General features: G+C 35.1%; 1 protein-coding gene across 9 annotated transcripts in view; it reads left to right on the forward strand.

Annotated features, from left to right (window-relative positions):
* Window positions 1–20735, forward strand: part of LOC116341770 (calcium/calmodulin-dependent 3',5'-cyclic nucleotide phosphodiesterase 1-like) — an 83106-nt gene that overhangs the window by 17709 nt on the left and 44662 nt on the right. For 3 of the 9 annotated variants that reach the window (XM_031769049.1, XM_031769048.1, XM_031769047.1), the window contains exon 2: window positions 17205–18550. The exons of 1 other annotated variant lie outside the window; for it this stretch is intronic. In XM_031769049.1, the coding sequence (XP_031624909.1) occupies window positions 18034–18550 (517 nt within the window). In that variant the 5' untranslated portion in view covers window positions 17205–18033. Of the gene's footprint in view, window positions 1–12328; window positions 12356–16776; window positions 18551–20735 lie in introns of those variants that run through there. 5 more of the 9 variants (XM_031769051.1, XM_031769053.1, XM_031769046.1 and 2 more) reach the window with 4 other exon arrangements.

Below are 20735 nucleotides of genomic sequence, written 5' to 3' on the forward strand. Positions count from 1 at the left end.
GTTTTCCCTCTCTCTGTCTTCCTCTCTTTGTCTCTCTGTCAATTTCTCTTTTTGTCTCCTTCTGTCATGTCTCTGGATTTTCAATGAAACATCTTGTTCACTTTTTGCTATTTCATTTCCGTTATGAAAATGGTGCTCGAGAGCGAAAAGTGACACAGACACCCTCTGCCTGTCTCACTGTTTCGAGGATTGATTGCGGAATATGTTCAGCGCACTCAAAGAATTTATGTGTATCTTTCTCAAAAGTGGTATATTTGCTTTGATCTGACTGTAATGGCCTTTCTTCGATCAGTTATATACGCTTCACCAAACAAAAATGGAGAGTGAGAAAAAGCGATAGAAAAGTGTCAATTCCCGCCGAAATGGCCGATGTAAGCTGATTGGTCTCTCTCTCTCTCTCTCTCTCTCTATGTCTCTCTCGTTATTTCAACGAAAATCGGAAATCGAACAATTGAAATCGACGATATTGTCATTGTATATATATTCCAGCATCAAAAGCTTGTTTTCGTTATAACATGAGCTTGAAACGTTCAATCAAGCGCTACACATATATTCCCAATGCTTCTTTTTGCTGTTCGTATGCCGAGATATTGCGATTTTTCCTGGATACGATTCTCGTATTCTTGTTTCATAGCATTTTTCGAACAAGACGAAGAACAAAAAACCAGCATATACCGTTGCGATTCGTTATCAGTGAACTGGAGACAAATCAGCTTAAAGCAAAACAACAAAATAAAAATCAATAAATTTGCGCTTCCAAGGGTAACAAATTTTTGCACAATTTACACGGGCGTTTGTTTGAACATTCGTCCAAGTGGAAGCAAATATCCTCGACACTTTTCTATCTCTCTCTCTGTCTCTCTGTCGTCTCTCTTGTACGTTCGTTGTCAGTCGTTCTTTTGCTATTGAAATGTGTTTGTGTTCTACGATTCAATGCACTGTAAGCGAATTAAGGAACGACGAGAGAATGACATCAAATGACAGAGAAAAAAATACACACACATACACATTATTGAATACAGAATTCGAATACAACAAAATAACGAATAAATAAATAGAACGACAAATGACAACATGAGTAACACCAAAGATATGTGGCATTATGTGGCAGAAAAGAAGGCGAAAAGAGAATCAAGTCAATGCAAATTTTGTTCTCATATCTCTTTACACACGAAAAAGCGACAAACGAATGGATTGAAAATATTATTGTAGCGCGTTATTTTTATGTCACAAGTGGATTTCAATGTAGAGCTATCATTTTATATTCACATCGATGAAAATCAACGATTTTCACCTTTATACGAGTACAATAACGAAAAAAAATTACTACTCACTTGTGTTACTACCATTTGTGAACAAACAAAAAATTGCAATGTTTTCACTAAAGTCATTTCAGATATTTCAATTCCATTTGAGCATTTCATTAAACGCCTTCTCGTGCTTCTGTATCTGATCAATATCGATTGAATACATTTCGACTCGTAAAAAATCATTCTTTAGAGAGAGAAGATATTTTCTATTTGAAGACATGTATTTCTCTTTTCATACAAGGACGCAAATTTATCTAGATACGGTATTGTGACAGACATTTTAGAAAGATAAAATTCGCTGATTGAAAATTGATATGCTTGAGGCATTTCGGTTGTATTAAAGTTGTTTCAATTTGCAATCGAATACAGCACACACGAAAATACATCGAGGTCGGAATAGTAAATCAACAACGGAACAAAATCACATACATAGATTGAATAAAATATCATCATCCACTGCATTGGTAGTTTTTTCTCACATTTTTGCCAAAAATAGAAAGAACTCAGTATATCCATTGCAGATATTACTTGTTTGGCGAATGATTTTTTTAACGGAAAGAAAGAATGAATGACTTTTTTCATTGGGAAGTAAAATAACGTCTAAATGTGACTTGTGAAAAATGTTGCCGTTTTAGCGTTGTTTTAAAATTCACATAAATTGTATAAACAGCGACGCGATAAAGCAAATGACTTTCTGATCCAACAATTACCCATCTAAAGACCTTTTCGGCTGGCATTCAATCAAAGCGGCGTCAACATGGATCTGCCTTGAATGAGTGACAGAATGGTCTTATTGAAAATTAGGGGTTCGTTTTACAAATATCAACCTGTTATCATTAGCCTGTCAAAACAACGCCAACAACAACAACAACAATCGAGTAGCATCGGCCAGGTAACAACAGAACGCCAACGAAAATCAATGGCGTTGGTGGTATTTGTCGAAGGAATGTCATTTATTCCTCCTCCAACCACTTGAACTGATGAGATCATTCGATAGCATGTATCATATTTATGCATCCGAAGTTCGAGTTTGTGTATTGGATGGTGGTGATGATGATGTTGCCGTCATCGTAATTAACGTTCTGTCATCGTAATAGTAGTAAAATATCTGATTTTTATATGCGCACTGAAATAGCTATTAAAGTGTCGCATTTACACCAAGCAAATCGAGCTATCGCACTAACGCCATTAATAACCTAGTCTAATATGTCACAACTTTTGAATTGGCAACGATGTGCAAGAGCCATAGCATTTGTTGGCCATGTAATTAAATTGATGTGTCCATATACACCGATAGAGAAAGAGAGAGAATGCATAAGAAGAGAGATGAAGACCCCTCGAGCCGTCTTTGTCCACCTCATATATCTGTTCTGTATCTTTTTATCCAACCGCAAGCTTATAAGTCAGACAAATAGAGGTGTTAGGTGTGTTTGTATGCACGTTTTATCCGCACAACGTCGTCTATGAAAATAATTACTTTCGTCGAGAGATTAATCAAATTCAACGCATAAAATGAGAAGAATAATAATACGATGGTGATAAATAACACACCTATGTTATTATATATGTGTAGGTGTTTTTGTACCGAGCATCAATAAGCCCGCAAAAATTGGGCACGTTCTACATACACAGGGACACAGACTCAGAGCAGTTTTTTTATTCAAAAGTCTTGTCCACCGTTCAACCACTTCATCCGACTGCAAATTGAATCAATAAAGTCATATTCGAAGTGTAAACACTAACACCATCACTGTCAACCACTATCACCGAATTATGTGTTCCATCTAATGTGATTCGTATGCACTTCTTGCATCGCTTTGACTTGTGTTATTCGCTTATATTATCTCTATCTTACCCTCAAACGTAACTAACAAAATCCAGCACAAGTGTTTTTCCACCTGCGTAATGAATTTGCATCATTTGCATGGAGATAATCTGCTTAAAATATCGCTCAAATTTTCATCTCATTTGCGCGCTTGCTCAATCGGTCTCTTTGGAAGAGCGCTGTGTTTCACTCTCCGAGTGCATAAAATGCAAAAGTGGTTTTCATATGTTGGTGTTTCCAATCGAGATTTTTGCATAAGCATTTACCGCTCTTTCATTTTCTATCTCTCTACCGTATTTATCTCTCTCTCTCTCTCTTTGTGTCTCTCACATTCACGTTTCCATAAATATGACGTTGCAAGCGAGCACATACTGTTGCTGTTACTCAATGCACTTTGCTCAATGCAATACAAACTCCGAGATAAAATGCGGGACTAAAATTGCTGGAAAATGTGTCGAGAGTGTGCCTGTGCACACACGGGTCAAAAGAGAATACGAGACAGAGTTTATCGTTTGATATTTGCATCACACAAGAGACTAAACCATTTTCGGTTTTATTCTTTCCATAAAGTACTTTACAAAATATGATTTCAAAGTGATATGCATGAAATGTGAGTTCGACATGGGTTGTGACCCAATGCGATGTCACCTAACCTTTTTTTATACTTAATTTGAAATTTATGTGAGACAAAAAATACTAATAACTGCTCGAATATTACACAATCCACATCTTTCTCGCATCATTCGAGTGCGCATCATTTACTCTTGATTTCGTGCGATTTTTGACGTAAAATATCCCGGGCTCCGACGGGGGCGGTTTCTTTATCGACTTTCCAATTGTCTGTGTTTGTTAATGTGTTTCATTTTCAACCGTCAGAATGAAAATTGAATATGAAAATGTGAGCGCAAATTTTTAGCGACGTATTCATGAGGGTATGTTTTCCATTTCATTTTCACAGTTCCATTGCTGTTGTATGTATTTGAATTTCTATCGTCAAACAAATGGCAAAAGTGAACAAAAAAAAAATCATATACATATTCGACAACGACGTCGACGTCAAAATGGGAAATGTAAAGCGGTATATTCATAAGAATAGCATGAGAAAAATTTTGATTACTATTTAAAACGAAACGAACGGAAAAAAGCATATAAAAAAGGAATTTGTTCAAGAAAAACGATGTAATATTGGAAATTTACATAAAAAAAATTTCCATGAGGTGGAAAAACATTGTGAACGAAATTCTAATGTGATTCGTTTATAAATGGTTGCCGCGCTGAGGAATGCAAAACACAAACGAAGAAAGGGAAACAGAAAATATTCTTAATTCTTTGGAGACGAGGGGCATAGATGAAGCGAATGCAAAAGTATTATTGCGTACGTGAGCGCTCATATTGTTCATTATCTGAAGTTCCAGTGCGTGTATTTGTAATTTATTTCATTATGGCCATTTGCATGAAGTTCTAACTGTAGTTTTATCTCATTCCATTTTCATTTCGTCTTCGTTTCAGCTTTCGTTGCCGTTTTAATGCCATCAAATCACTGATGCAAATGATTCAAAATCTTCAATAACAAACCATGTTTTGTGAAACGACCATTCACATCGCATCGTTATTACAGCGCATTATTCTAAAATGCATAATCAGTTTTGAAAGGTTTGACATAGGTCTTTAGAAGTTTTTTGAACCGGTCGCCCCTTTTTATCATTTTTTCTTTCTATCGCTACCTCTCTTATATTGTCTGTATACATTCAAATATCTTCTTCATACATTCCGCTTCGACGAATGACGTTCGTAGAAGGTTTACCTGTGCAGAGTTTTTATGATCAATTTTGATTTCGATGAACGAATGACTCCCATGCATTCAAAGAAATAAAAAAAATCATTTGAATTCGCATGAAAAGAGTTAAACATGTATTATTTCAATTTAATATTTTCCCATTACCGAATGGCCTTTATGTGAATGAAATGACGAGATCGAGAAGAAGCTTTAAAAATTGATTTGGAATCGCATCGATTTTCAATGGTGTTTACTTTTCTATCTCTCTCTCTCTCTCAATCCATCTCTAAGTCTGCATCAATCTAAATTTTATGCGTATTATTCAGTGATGAGGGAGTACAAGTACATATACAGGGATCAATCTTTTAGAAAAAAAATTATCTAAAAAAAGTGCCTCGCACTTTTAAAAGCGTCTGTCAATGGCCATTATGAAAAGGCATGTGCTTTTCACTTGTATTCAATTTTTCGCCTGGTCGCTGAACATGTTTTTTTGTATACATATCAGTTCAACGAATTGACGAATAAACATCAGATTGATCAGGGGGCTCTTTTGTCGCGCTTTGTATATACATCTAAACATTTTGCGAGTGCCTCTATCTATTTTCGTTTTTTTTTTTTTGGATTACCGTCAGATGGATCTATGCGCCAATTGTATCTTTTTCGTCTTCTCTAATAAAAAAGCACAACATTGTAAAAATGACTTGGTACTCAAAATGAATGTCGGTATAGATGTGTACAAGATGTGTTCAACGTTTTTTTGAGGGGACATTTTTGAGTTAGATTGAAATACTCAAAAGCCCCTTAAGGGTATGAATTTTGTAAGATCCGAACGAATAAGAGATCTCCTTCTAGTTTCCTAACAAGTGTACATTATTATCCGGATAGATCCATCTGACGGTATTCAATGTTTTTTGCAGTTTTAAAAAGCATTTCTTTTTGGCCTTTTTCCAATCCATGTAATTTCAATATTATATGCCTATGTCTTTTGCTAACGCCGAATTTGAGCTCGCTCCAGCACTTATTTATGTGCACGCAGAAAAAATCGAGCATACTCTCATGCCGAAGCAGAGAGCACTATATATTCGGTGAATATACAAATGTTTTATCCAAAATGACATGACCAAGATTGTACAATGTAAAATACACACAGAATGATACAGTGTATGCAAATGCGAAAATTGTTCGACGAAACCATGGTCACATAGCATAACGACAAAAATAGAGATAGAAAACGTATTTATTTGTTTATTGTTGATTGGAAGTCGCTGTTGCTGTCGCGCGGTTTGCGAATGAGCTGTTCAATATTATCATGTGTAAAACTAGCAATATTTTTGTTGTTGTTTTTTATGAAACACATGTAGCATGCGCTGGTGTGTTTGAATACATCGAGCATTTTATGTGTTTGTTATCCTTTCGCCTTCCACTTCGAGTCCCATCATATTTACGTTGACGTTATTGCCAAATAATAATCGATTTTGTCATAGGGACAGAAATCTATGAATTATGAACATCACATCAAACCAACAATGAGGCAAATCGTGTTTTCAATCGATTGCCGATTAAATTGACATTGCTTTCCAAATGAAAATTAGACAAGCGAAGAGAGAATGAGTGAAAGGGAAAAAGCTCGTTTTTGTGTAACGGCCACAACAATGCTTGTAATAATCAAACTTGTCCTTCGATTGAGCGTTCTGTGAATTTGCTTCGATGCGGTTTTCTTTAGAATAACTTTGTTCCCCTGCACCATCGTATTTTTCATTATTTTATTTCGAATGGAATGAAAATCAACATTTTTTTTTCCTTCAAAATAATAATAGAAAAAGAATGGCGATCACGAACAAAATGAATTTGATTCGTATCTGAATTTCATTTCCCGTCTCTTTTGAATACACAAGCTATTTGACGGTTTTAAGTCGAGTAAAAGCTATCGAATTTTGACATGTATACATGTGGACGATGGAATGGAAATGAAAGGAACACGATTTTGACATGGATTGAGGTGGATAGGCAAGCGTCGATCATGCCATCACCGAATAAAAATAATGCCCAATAATTTGCATACAAATCTGGTCGGCACGCTATCGGGCAAAAGAATAAAAGTTTTCCCAAATAAATTGCAGTAAAATGTGAATGAAAGCCACAAAATAGACGATGAATAAATGCCTAAACAAGATAAAACCATATTTTTAATAGGTTTATTACATTCAACGATAGAAGATAACACCTTCAAAGGATAATCGTACTGGCATAGCCCACGGAACCCATTTTGGATGGAATATAAAATACGGGGTACGATCGAAATGAATTTGTATGCGGCTTTTGATTAAAATCTTGTTCGTTTTTTGTCTACTCACGAACAGTAAATAGTTTGTAACGCAGCTCACTATTACAACTCATTCATTCAGTGCGGTGTGTCTTCGTGTGCAAATATTGATTCATCCATTTTTAATTGTTCGTCTATTTGTGGTTTTTTGTTGTGCACATTTTTTTCTACTTGCCTCCGGCTTCAAAACTGTGGATTTTACTTTGATTTTGAATCTGTCACGTTCTCATTAATTCAACGCAATGCCGTTATAATAGAATCATTTTGTATTCATGTTTCGTTCGAGCCAGTGTATGTGCGGATTTTCGTGTATAATACACATCAAATATGTCCTACACTCCGGCATAATTGAGATTCTGAAATCATAAATGTTCAGCCGAGCGCACGAATATTTCACATGCCAAAACTTTTACACAGTCGATGCCGATGGTGTGGTGTTTAGCATCAACTTTTATAGGCAAACTAAAAACCATCTCTCTCACACACACACACTCTTCTCTCTCTCTATCTATCGCTCTATCTCCCTTTCGCTAATGCTAAGCTTGTGGAATGTGTATCATCGAATGAGTTAAGCAATATATTGATAAATGCATGCATATACTAAGGCAAGCATAATGCGGAAATGACGTAAGAGCGTGATAATATTTAGGACGATTCATCTATAAACAATTGTGAATGCATTTGATTGTCGCACAGGATGGGGGAAAAATGACAAGATTTTGCGGCAAAATGTGAGCAACACATTATCATGAAAAAAGCCCATCGCACAATACGCAAACGATGCTTCTGTCTCCCTCGTTACTCACGACCGCCGATGATGATGACGATGATGACTATTAATATTTTAGTCGTACACTCTGCAAAATATTCTTCGGCGGCGCGATGTGCCCGAAGCGATGAGCTTGCTGGAATTCACAAATTCAAGCGAATTACTCTTGGGAAAATGGTTTGGATCAAAGTATCTTGCTTAAAATGCTACATGTTTGATGAGGCATTATAAAATTAATGAAAACGATTGCAAAATTACTATATTTTCCATCTAAAATGAATGAGAGAATGAGCATAATAGTTTATATCCAAATGCGTAATAAATAAAGAGTAATGAGCTATATAAACTCATAAATTCAAAATATATAGATGTATATTTATTTCGTTCTCGCCATCATTTTCTAAACATTCTAAATCGAATGTAAACACTTTTCATAGTGCGCGCATTTTCTACTTCACGCCTCGGTAAATATCAAGTATTTCGAAAAAGCCAAGCAATAAATTCAAATGCTGATCATATTTTCACTGATTCGAGCTAGACGGTTATGCGAGAGTGTGTTTTTTACCCATTCAGAAATACTGCATCAGAAAATTTATCAAACACACATACAGTAAGATAACAGCCACCAATTTTTCTGCGATTTGCTTTCAACTTTTCTGTCATAATTGTATCCACCACTCTTCGATTTGAAATGCTGATGGTTTTTTTTTTTTGATTTCGTTTTTGCTCGGGGCTGGTCTGACGAGCTGAAAAGTTGCTAGAAGAAAAACAAAACGCCATTTTAAAGTATATGCCTTTCTACACAAAAATCAAAACCGAAATTGCTTCAAGCACATGATGCACTCGTGCTTTTGAACTTCACATTTTCAACTTCCAAATCATGTGTTTTTGAACTTTTGTGAGTCATGGCACTTTTTTTCTCCTTACTTTTTGTATTTCTCGCTCTCTCACGCGCTCTTTTTCCATTTTCGAATACTTGAAAGTTATGAATATAGATTGCTTTTGCATATAAGTACACGATTCGTGACTGAGAGCATAAATAATGATATCGATTTCGATTTATCGAAAAATCTAAAAACGAAGTAATGAAAAATTGAAGAATTCGCAACGTCGCGTCAATGCAGATCATGAGAGTGTGAGAGAGAAATGTATTATGCTAACTGGTAAAAAAAACCTGCTTTGAATGGCATGTCTTACCCTTCAGATAAGAATATTTCGACCAGATGGGGATTTCTTTGCCACAAAAAAAGGTGAAATATTGTGTTTGTGCAGTGAAAATTATAAATCGATTAATTTGAATTTGTACACATAAGCTCTGGCCCATTCACATGAGTGCTCTGTTTTATTATTTGTGGAAAAATAGAGCTGAATATCAGGTTTGGCTTCGGATTTTAACGACGCTGCTATAAATTCTATTTCATGGTGATGCTGTGAAAATATCCAACTCATCTCATTTTAATTCATCATAAAAGCGCATACAATTCACTTTCTGTTGTCGGTTTACCACAAAAAAGATTTTCACCCAGCTTCGATGCCGTTCAATAAACGTTCACAGTCGGTGTTGAATATGGATTATACAGTGGCATATTTGAACATTGTCTTGGTTATTGCGGTTTCATTTTTAACATCATCCAAATACATATGGAAGTGCGTACGTCATTCGCATTAGAAGGCCACATTCCAACCTCATTGTTACAAATAATTGGACATTTATATTCTACACTATTTCATTCAGTGTAATCTCTCCGATTTTAATTTTAAAAATGCACTTTGCTCGACACTTCAATTATATTCATTTCAACTCATGCATAAAAGTTTATGAAGGCAATTGGCAATGATGGCTGCTAATTAGAACGCAAAAAACATCTTATTGAAGTAATAAAAATGTTAGGAAAAATATAGTGCCCGCATTTAAATTGACACTTATCCTAGTTTCAAAAACTTTTTTCATACTTGTTTGTGCAAGCGACATCTTTTTACCCATTTATTTCAATCCATTTACAAAATACAGAATAGCCGTTGACGCTATTATTGAAAGAAAAAATATGTTAAGATGTAAATCCAGTTGAATGATAAAAAAAGAACCTACTAAATTCAACATACGGCCATCAATGCAGATCCTCTTTTATATTCCATGCCTTGGCTTCAACAACCGTACACGGAGATGATAAAAAAAACGATGGCATACAGTGTCTTAACTGATAAGAGATATGCAAATTTACTGAGCAGCCACCAAAATCTGTTAGGCAAACCATTTTTACTTAAGACACAGTGTGCAGACATTATTTGCGTATTAAATTCTGTTTGCCAAGAGAGAACGAGAGTAAGAATGAGAGCGAGTGAGAGAACGAGCGCGAACGTGCCAATACAAATGAGTACGGTGTACTTCTGAATGAGCTTGGTTTGCAGTTGGTTTTATTTCAGAATTGCCGTTTCAAAGCCAATACTCTTTTCAATTAGCGCGAAAGCGATGTTGAAAAATAATACGAGATAAGTTGAATAGAAAGATATGTGTGTCCTTCGATGCGGTTTCTTTTTGACGCGGGAAAAGTGTGGTCGAAAGCTTGAATAATTGGTTCGTTAGCTGTGCGCAAGGACATGCGAATAACAAAACGAGTGAGAGAGAGAAAAAAACGAAAGAAAAGCGACTGCACAATTAATTAAAGTGAAACATCTTGTTGACTTCGCGTCTTCGTCCATTGAAAACTTTCAAAAGGAATATTGATTGTGGCAAAAACAAATGTAAAGAAATCACTTAACAGCTTTAGGATATATTTTTTTTCTTCATTTCATAGTGGTAACGACAATGTCGAAGACGACGGTCGTCTAATGAATAAAACTAAATCGTGGAAAATGGGGTCGAACGCTTAGTCAAATGCGTTCGTGCACATAAACTTTTGTGTCCCGAAAATTGTTGACAAAAGTGCTTTTTCTCTTTTACGTTATTGACAAAAACACACGCAACCAATTCGATGTGATCACATGAAATCGGCTTTTGGCTTTGAATGAAAATCGATTTGTAAGAAAGAAAAGTTTGCAATAAACAATTTTGCTTTTTATTGAGTTGGTTTCTTCAACGTTGAACAGATATGGAATTCGATTTGTGTAGCACAAGGGTAACACCGTACGAGGTAGAGAGAGAGAGAGAGAGAGAGACTAACTCGATTGCGAGTACTTTTTTCACCAGTACAAAATCGAATCCTTATCTCCGAAGGAATATCATGGGATCAACTTGAGATGATATTTTTTTTCTCTTCGTTTTTTTTTCGCTTACGAAAATTTGTTTATTATTCTGGGCATTCTATATTGTTCGGATATTCTTTTGCCTGAATTTCTATTCGGTTCTCATATATGTTGTGTAAACGATACCCGATTTGAAACGATATACACAAGAAAACATTGAAAACAATAAACAAGTTTTCTTAGTAGATGAGTTTTTGGAACTTAAGGCGAATTCGAAATGTGAAATACTAGATGATTTCTCTCGTCCTACAGCATAGACTTTTGCCATACACCAAACCAAATCAACAAACAACTACTAAAAATAATACACACACACAAACACACAAATATTTGGTAGACCGAACACTGAATATAAACAATCATTTTCAAAAAGCAAATATATTGCGGTCAGAAAAAGAATGTGTGCGAGAGAGTGAGTGAGTGCGTACGTTTTACGGGGCCCATGATGTGAAACGATTTCTCGTAAAAATACTTATACGATATACTATATACGTGCTCATAAACAATTTAGAATAGAATGCGATACTATGTCGTTCATTAAAGGCCTCAGACAATAAATTCTAATCGCACACACACTCTTCGACTGCGCGCATCTCTCTCACTTGCTCTTTTTCTGTTTTTATCATTTTTGTTATATATTCTAAGCGCGAATCATGAATCACATGAAAGTATGCGAAAAAGAGAAAGAGAAACGAGTGCATACGCTAACGAACATTAAATATATCAGTCACACATATCTTATGACGCTTAATAATAAAAGAGTATATATTACTATTAATACGAGATGAAATAAATAGATATGGGAAACAGTGGCGGCGGTGGCGGTGGTGTCGATGCCGAGAGCGGCTCGCGCAAAACGAGCTCGAGCGCGTGCTCGCTTTCTTCTCTCATTCTTACGTGAGTTTTTTTCTCTCTCTCTCTCGTCGTCGTCGTCGGCATCATCATCATCGTTGCATGATTTTCTCTCGTTCGCTCGACTCGTTCACATCCATCGGATGGTGTTACGCATCCAATTTTCATAACAACGTTGATCTCGCACAACACAAATGTAATTGACTCTCCGTGTGTTCAGTAGTTTTTCAGGAGTTTATCTTCGACTGACAGAAAAGTTTGTTCGATTTTCTTCTTTTTTTTCTGCTCTAAAATTCGTTGCTGGTTTTTTTTTTCTCTTTCGATAACTCTCTGTACATACAGATGAGAAAATATTCGCTCGCGTGAATAGTTAGAGAGCATATAACCGAAACCATAGATCAAGTGCTGAATGTTCAAGCGATATAAACTTTATTCGGAAACGCTCCAATTTTTTCGAATGAAAAACTTTTCGGCGAGAGTCAGAATCGACAGAGCGTGAGAGTGAGTGAGTAAGTGAGAGAGAGTGAGAGAGCAAAGAAGTAAGAAAAAGATATCCAAAAGTGCTTCGCATATTAAAAATAACATGAACTAAAAGATGTATGGCATCTTGTGTGAGTGTTATAGACGAACGCGCACCGCGATTCCGAAAGAAAACAGGTTTCATTGATAATCAGTTATTAATAAAAGACTGGAAAACTTACGTTATTACTCAACAACTTGCAGACGGATATCATATTGTTGCTTCGATTGTTGTTGCTGACGCTGATTCTGGATAGTATTTTGTTGCTCGCATTCAACTCTTAACTCATTCGGATGTAATGAATGTTGAATAAACGAGCAAAAGATCGTCGGATACGCTCATTCGCGCGTGAAAGAATCAATCAAATTAATTGATAGCAAAGAATCAATTCAATCAAACTTTTTTTTTTCGGGGCAACGATAACGGAAGATCATTTAAGTTATATCATATAATGAACAGAAAAAAAAACTTGGGCAAAATACCGCATGATGAAAGTGATCGAAAATATAAAATAAATTAATATTAATGTGGTGGCCAATGTCGTGAAACATTGCTTTGAGAAACAAAATCCATCTTGTTTAACTGGTATTCTGTTTATGTGATACGATGTCGATGTGCGTTCACGTCATTCCTGTTTTTCAATTCGTTGAAATCGACGTCTTGAGTGCGTCGCGTTTAACAGACTTTTCTTCACACAAATTCAAAATATTGTGCGTTTTGCCATCGATTGTTGTTGTTGTTTTTTTATTCATTTGTTGTGTTTTGATACGTTATTTTTTTTTATTCGTTCATCTGTCAGTGTCATTCAATTTTCGTATATATCGCGAATTGACGTGTTGAAAATTGTTTTTAGCGCATTCAAACCGTTTTTTGCTACGATAAAATCGTTAATTCTGTTCTCACATCGCATCAATTGAAATAGTATATTTCACTCAAAATTCAATTCGATTTTTTGTTTAAATTAAAGTTGTTCGTATATTAAAAATCAATATACACTGCGTTCGTGTGATTGTGCAATTTTAATCTGGTTATTAAATTGACATCGATACTGAAGTGTTGCTGTGTTTGAATTTTTCGTGATGTATTCTGTGTGACAGGTTTTTTTTGCTTCTTTAATTCTCTTCTTTCGACTTGAATTGAAAAGTGAATGCAATTAACTAATCAAAATTGTCTCAACATATCGCATATACTATGTGTATAATATTTCATTCACATCACAGGTGAATTGGTGTTAAACTTGGTATTATTGTCCAATTAAAAACTTGTTAAATTGATTACGGTTATACAATACATTGTACTGAATACAAGGTGCAAAGAGTATATGTTACCGTCTTTTTTTCTCGCTCTCTGTTTTATTCTATATTTTACTTATTCGAAGAATGACGACGGCAATTTAGTGCATGATACGCAATGGGCCAGTTAAAATTCCATATTCATTATGTACACACAACGGGGCGAGAAAGAGTATAATAAACGTAGAAAATTTATTAATTTCAGTGGGAAAATCAACGAAACCTCTTCAGAGCAGCGTGGTGCTAATATTATTCAGCGATAGATTTTTTTCCCTCTCACTCATGTTATGAATATCATTTCATTTAATGACGATGCAATTCGAGTGTTTTTCGAGCGTTACCATACATAGAGGTTTCTTTCTCTCATTCATCTCTCAATGATAAGTAGAATCTCTTTTATGGAAGTGCTTGAGAAGGTCTTCATTAATGTAGCGCCTTGGCGATGGCAATATTGAATAGATAAACATAACCATGGTCGGGAAAAAGAAGTAAAAAACATGGACACAGCAGCGAAAAAAAAGTTATAAAAAATTCAACAGCCAATTTGAAATCATGTCACTGGGCATTTTTGTTCAGGGTAAAATTCAAAAATCAACAACACGCTAAGCGCACATATTGTGTTTTTTTATGGAACTTTTTTTTTGCTGTGGCCAATGTTGCGTGCTATGTTTTCAATGAAATGTACCGAGTGGTGTGTTGTTTGCAATGCTTTTAAGGTAAAATGTCGTTTGGTTACACACACACACCACACTCTGAAAAAATAAATACAAAAAAAAGGAAGAGGACCGCGAATGCGAAACATTGAACCGCAATTTAATATTACTTCATGATTGCTTTTGTCTCTAATACTCCATCTGTAAGGCACATCTACATCACATTGTCCCTCGCACACAATGTATGGTAGAAACTTTTTAACCACAAAGTTTGTCAATTTTCAAAGAATTGAAAAAGTTTTCGCGAATTCGTTTTACTTATTTGTTTATGGGATCGCTGGTACGCATTGCATATATTTGAAAACGTTTCGTTCATGTGCGACGATGCGAATTTCCACACTCTATTTGGAAAATACATTTAAAACCATGTCATTCGAATATTCTGCACAATTTTCAATCGATTTACGAAACTGTATTCACACATTGACATTAAAATCGAGTGAGTGAACTTTTGGAAAGAGAAAATCCAACAGCGACAACGGCGACGAAACAAACAACGATGACGCCAACAGACCGAATTTTATATAGACGAATTAATTCGTTTTCATATTCGCTAACTCCGGCTCGGAATTCAATGAATACGCAAATAAAGCATATAGTTATAATTGAATGTTTGTTTCGTATAAAGCATTTGTGACACTTCCGACGTGAAATCGTCATATCGTATAACATTTCGGTTTGACGTCATTTTGTTGCGAAAAAAATATGACGACACAATGTGAATATTCTTTTGCGTTCTGTCGCTCTCTTTTTCTCTCGCTATCGCAATCAATCTTACTTTGCCCCACTCGTCCACACACCGCTCGCAGTCAAACAAAACTCAGTCCGTTGGCTCTGTTTTTTTTTTCGTTTATAATTACGAAAAAAGCGCAGGCTAATAAGACGACAAACAAAGCAGATGAACAAATTTAATGAATTGGTAAACAAAATGAGAAAAATTGACTTTTTGGTTTGAGTGTTTTTCCTTTTTTTCCTTTCCATTTTGTGTTCTTTCAATTTTACTACAGGATTTCTTTAATCACTTGATCTGTACGCGCGCAGTTTTCGCATTCGAAAAATGAAACCGAGTTATATACCCGATTCCAAATTTTCTAATTTTCCTTGTGTTTCGCCAAAAGCCACTGAAATGTTGATTGCCACAAAAAAGAAAACGAACTGCGTTAACAAAAATGAGAGTACCCCAAAGAAAAAGGCGAAAAAAAAGAAACATCCATTCAATTCGTAGCTCCCCTTGGACAAACAACAATATTTTTGTGCTCGAAAACTCTCTCGCATATCTTTTTCCCTTTCAATACGAAAAAATCTACACGTATAATCATTTTCGTACATAGATATATATATATAGCATCAACAACTGACTGATTGTTTGCGGTGTGACTTTTACTTGGAGAGCGAGAGTTGCAAAAGTTGAAAAATGAAATCGAATTGAATGAGCTTCTTTTGAAAAAGTGCAAAAAATACAGCAAAAATAAATCTTCATCTATTCATCGCCATATTGCCATTCATCATGTGCCCGAATCCAAAAAAGAAAATATGGAAATGAATTTGTTCTTTTCCGTAAGCTTCACCGTTGATACCTGCACGATGTGTACGGGTTGTGACGCGCAATGTTTTTTATCGCATTTCACCATCCAACATTTTTCCTACAAAATATTGCGATGCGAAAAAAATGAGAGAAATATATATATTTTCCGTTTGAATTGCACCATGTTGTAATCATTCCAGCATGATATCCACTATAGAAACATGAATAATAACAACTGAATGTATTCAAATGAATATAATAAAATAAAAAGCGGGCGTTTGATTGCAAAAGTCTTACAATTCACCGGTTGGAGTCATTTCATTGTTTTATTCTTTGATTCGCAACAATTTGTTTACCGAAACTATGCAAATTCTGCACACCATATACCGAAAAAAGGGAATTTTAAATGTTAATTTGACGACATATAAAGTGACGACTGAATAGAATTCTTTTTGAATTGTATGAAATGAGAATCTCTAGGGAAAATGTAGATGTTTAAATTTAAACAAGCGGTCGAATTAAAAAGAAGAAAAAGTTCATCGTTCCGTGCACACAAAGTGCAAACAGATTATTATTCAGGGTCGGTTTTTGGGAAGTGACCCAATAAAATTAAAATTTTATGTTTCCGAATTAATTCAGCGTAGCACAAAATTCAGTCTCTTACTCTGTCCTTCCAAAACAACGTGTTCGGGATACAGATAAACGACGCAAAACAACGTGACGACAATACTGAAAACACATTTTCTTTTTTTTCGATCAGATATCATCACGACCTGATGATTCCTTTTTGAAATACAACAATAACCAAAGCACATCCTTATTGTGAAAAAAGGCACTCTCACACATACACACTTTAACAGCTTCACTTTGTTTTGTTCGTCGGTAAGAGATGTGAAAAAATAAAATAAAATAAAGTAGGTCAAATGAGGAAAAAGGAACCAATTTCACTGGTGATTTATAGACAATTTTGCTATTTCCAACCAAATTTAATTTGTTTAAAAAAGACCTAAGAACACACACACATAAGAAAAGTAAGAAAAATTTTCACCCTGAAGCCACACACAGACATACCAAAAAACCGAAAGTTGGATTAAGAAAACACAAGAATAAAATATAAAACTCAAATTCAGCTTAACCAAAGCTGATATCAAATTAAGTGTAAAGCACATCAATGAACATTGAACAAAATGAAATAATAATTTCGAACGAAAGATAGAAAACCCGAACTACGAAAAAAGAAAAAAAAAAACAGAAATTGCGTACCAAAAATTCGCACAAGAGAGTGAAAGACAAATATTGTGGAACGAAAAAGAAAAGAAACAGAAGAAAATATGGTCAAAAGAAAAATGTGAAAACTTCGTGGAAAACTTTTACAATAAATGGAACGTTAATCGAATGCTAGAATAAAAGCTCGGAAATAGAGAGAACGGAAGAGACAAAAAGCAAAATTAAATCAACAACCATCATCTCCGCCACGAAAAGTATACACAAAACGACCGTAAATCCAAATAGCACGTACTAAGTCATTCGGATATGTAAGATAAACATGTCCAACGTCATAAAAATCCAATCGAATGCGAAAAAACGATGAAACAAGTAACAAGGAAGCCATTTATATTCCCATTTTATACACTATTTGATTTCATCTAATTTTCATTGATTGGCTCGTTCGCATACCCAGACGACGTCGACAAAAACGACATTAAATGAAAAGAGGAGAATGAGTGAAATGTTGTTGCAAACTGGGTGCTAATAATAATAACGAACGGAACTTTTTGCACGCACACTGGTAACTGGTGTTGCTGGTGGTGGTGGTGGTGTGTATGCTGGTTGTGTATTTTCGATTCGTTTGCTAAATAAAAACATACGCTTTTGCTCAAAGTTATGGATAATTCGATTAGTGATGATAATATAAATACAGTGGCAGCGGCTGCTGTTGTTGCCGCAAGTACAGCAACTGCCGCTGTCGGTACGCCAACAATCACAAAAAATAGCAGTTGTGATGGATTACAATCGAGCATTGACTACGGTGGCCAATCCGTTGTGCATAATGATGATAATGACATTGGGAAAAATAACAGTGACAAATCATGTTCGCCAACCATCGCAACTACAGCCGACGAATTTAAAACAAAAGAATATTTATTGCGTCGCAATGACGCCAGCTACAAACGTATCACATCAAAGTGCATCTCACGTGCAAAAGACTTAGTGCATAAATGTCAATCCGATCCAGGTGGATCAAGGGTTACACCAACACTAAATCTATCCGCAAATAGATCGCCACAAAGTCGATCGACATTAAGACATCAATCACCCAGTTGCTCATCATCGTCATCAAATACCGCGTCAACTACACGAAAATGTGTACTCACTTTGGATGGATACAACTACGTCATAGGTAAGCACACAAACATACAAACAATTCGTGCATTCAGTGTCTATTCAAATTAAATGGTAACTCTTCGAAACATTAAGACGGAAAAAACAAGTGGAAGAGGCAAAAACTATACAGAATAAATGTTTCTAGACATGAAAAGGAAAGAGTAACAAAAAACGCCGACACGAATTGAGCACAATTTGCGTTTTTAAAAGCGTTAATCATTTTGAATTGAAAATGTAAACTCAACTTTATGGCACTTTTTTGCTATTCTCGCTTCTATTATTCAATTCAATGCAGACGTTTATACGTTTCTTTTAAATATAGAATTGAATGGTACTTTTACTATCAGGGTGAATAAGAAGGCAATTTCTTGGACATTTTCCAACGGAATTTTCGCAGTTAACGATTCGAATGAGAATTACATTACGCTCATAATGAATATTAAATTATAAATTCAATGCTTTTTTTCGAACACACGTTTATTTTTAAGCGATTTTATGATGGCGCAAAGTGAATTTTACAAAGCAAATAATGCAATTAATTTTGCAACTGAAACACATTACATACATCATTTAAAATCATTTTATTCGTTTTTTCGCCTTCACATTTATTATTGCATTACAATTTTTCGCACCAAATGTGTGCGCATTTCTTGAAGATGGCAATCAAATGTGTGTTTCGAACCAAATTGGATGCCTGTGCCAAACGAGAAAAACATATCTTTAATGAAAAAGTGCCAATAAATGAAATGAATAGAAACGTGTGATGTCTAAATATGGTGAATAAAATCGACGGCTTAAATATACGATATTCTACTAATTGCTCAATTAATTAGCGCCCATTTAGAAAATAATATGAACAATCGATGCGACGACTAACAATCCGAACGTTAATACGACATTTGCGATGACTGATGGCCCAGCTCCATTGCCTTGGTCGTGTTTTGTTTTCAAAATAATAGTATCATATTTTTCTAAAATGACTTCATTCGCCTTTACTGTCGCACTGCAAATAAAAGCAAACAAATACGAAAAGCACAATAAGTCACCGCTCGATAAAGAAATATGAAAACAAAATGGGCCAATATAAAATGTGAAATGTCGAAAACCCTTATTTTAAACGACAAATTGAGTACACAATAAAATCGAACATGGATAACGTATTTTAGTCAGGCAAAGAAAATACTAGTTTCCACAATTTCCGAACAGAAAAAACAATCGCAACGAAAATGAAATTGAAGAATCGAAATGACATTTTCCATCTTCGAAAATAGATTGATCATACTTTGTCGACTGTCACGACCTTTGCTATTGTTATTTTGCGTGTTTTGTTTCCATTTGCGATGCGACCCAATAAAAATATACCGTACAATATAAAATATTTTGATGAAGTGATATCTACCCTTGTACATGGCAAGAGTCAGTGCCCACAGCGGCCAATTCCAAAGACCATTGTTCGAGAATGATTCCACCAATTTTAATTTTTGTTATAATAAATCGTTGTTCAAGATTACCCAAATTTATGAGCATCCAGTATGTGTCACTATTTTCAAGCTCTCTGAAGTAAACTGGATTTTGTTCTTATGTCATCGGTTAAAAGCTAATTCTGATTCTTTTGTTATATTTACCTGGCGTAAGCAAATACATTTTCATTCAAAACTGTTGAATTGAATGAACCGTAAGCGAATGTATCTCGTTTCCAAGGTTGCACTAATTGCTTATAGAAATTTAATATACTTTGTGGATTTTCTCTTTCCGATGCAACATTCACAACTTTATAATTTTAATAAATTGGTAACCATGGTTAACTGGGTGCATTTTCTGGATTAAGATTGCTCATTACAACATAATTAAATGGAATTCGCAGTCCTTTCAAAAACTAGCAAAATTACCAGTGGTGTTTTTATTTTCTCATTTATTGATTAATCATACAAAATGTGTTTAAACTACTATTAATATTAAAAATACGTGTTATTATTATTGTCACTTTACTGTCAATAAGACAACAATAACCGAAGCAATTAATAATAGAGGCATTGGCGTTTGTGTCCAAGCCCATGAGTTTTGGTTCTCATCGTGCCAAATGCTTTTCATTTCATAAACATTTAGTTCTTTCAATTGAATCAAAGACGAATTCGTGGGTGAGTGAACTTGAATGCTCATTTTAGATGCAATGCCATCTTCAGAGAAGAAAATAGCACTCA

Source organism: Contarinia nasturtii, unplaced genomic scaffold (assembly GCF_009176525.2).
Source record: "Contarinia nasturtii isolate CC-2019 unplaced genomic scaffold, AAFC_CNas_1.1 Cnas_scaffold_745, whole genome shotgun sequence".
Taxonomy (NCBI): Eukaryota; Metazoa; Arthropoda; class Insecta; order Diptera; family Cecidomyiidae; genus Contarinia; species Contarinia nasturtii.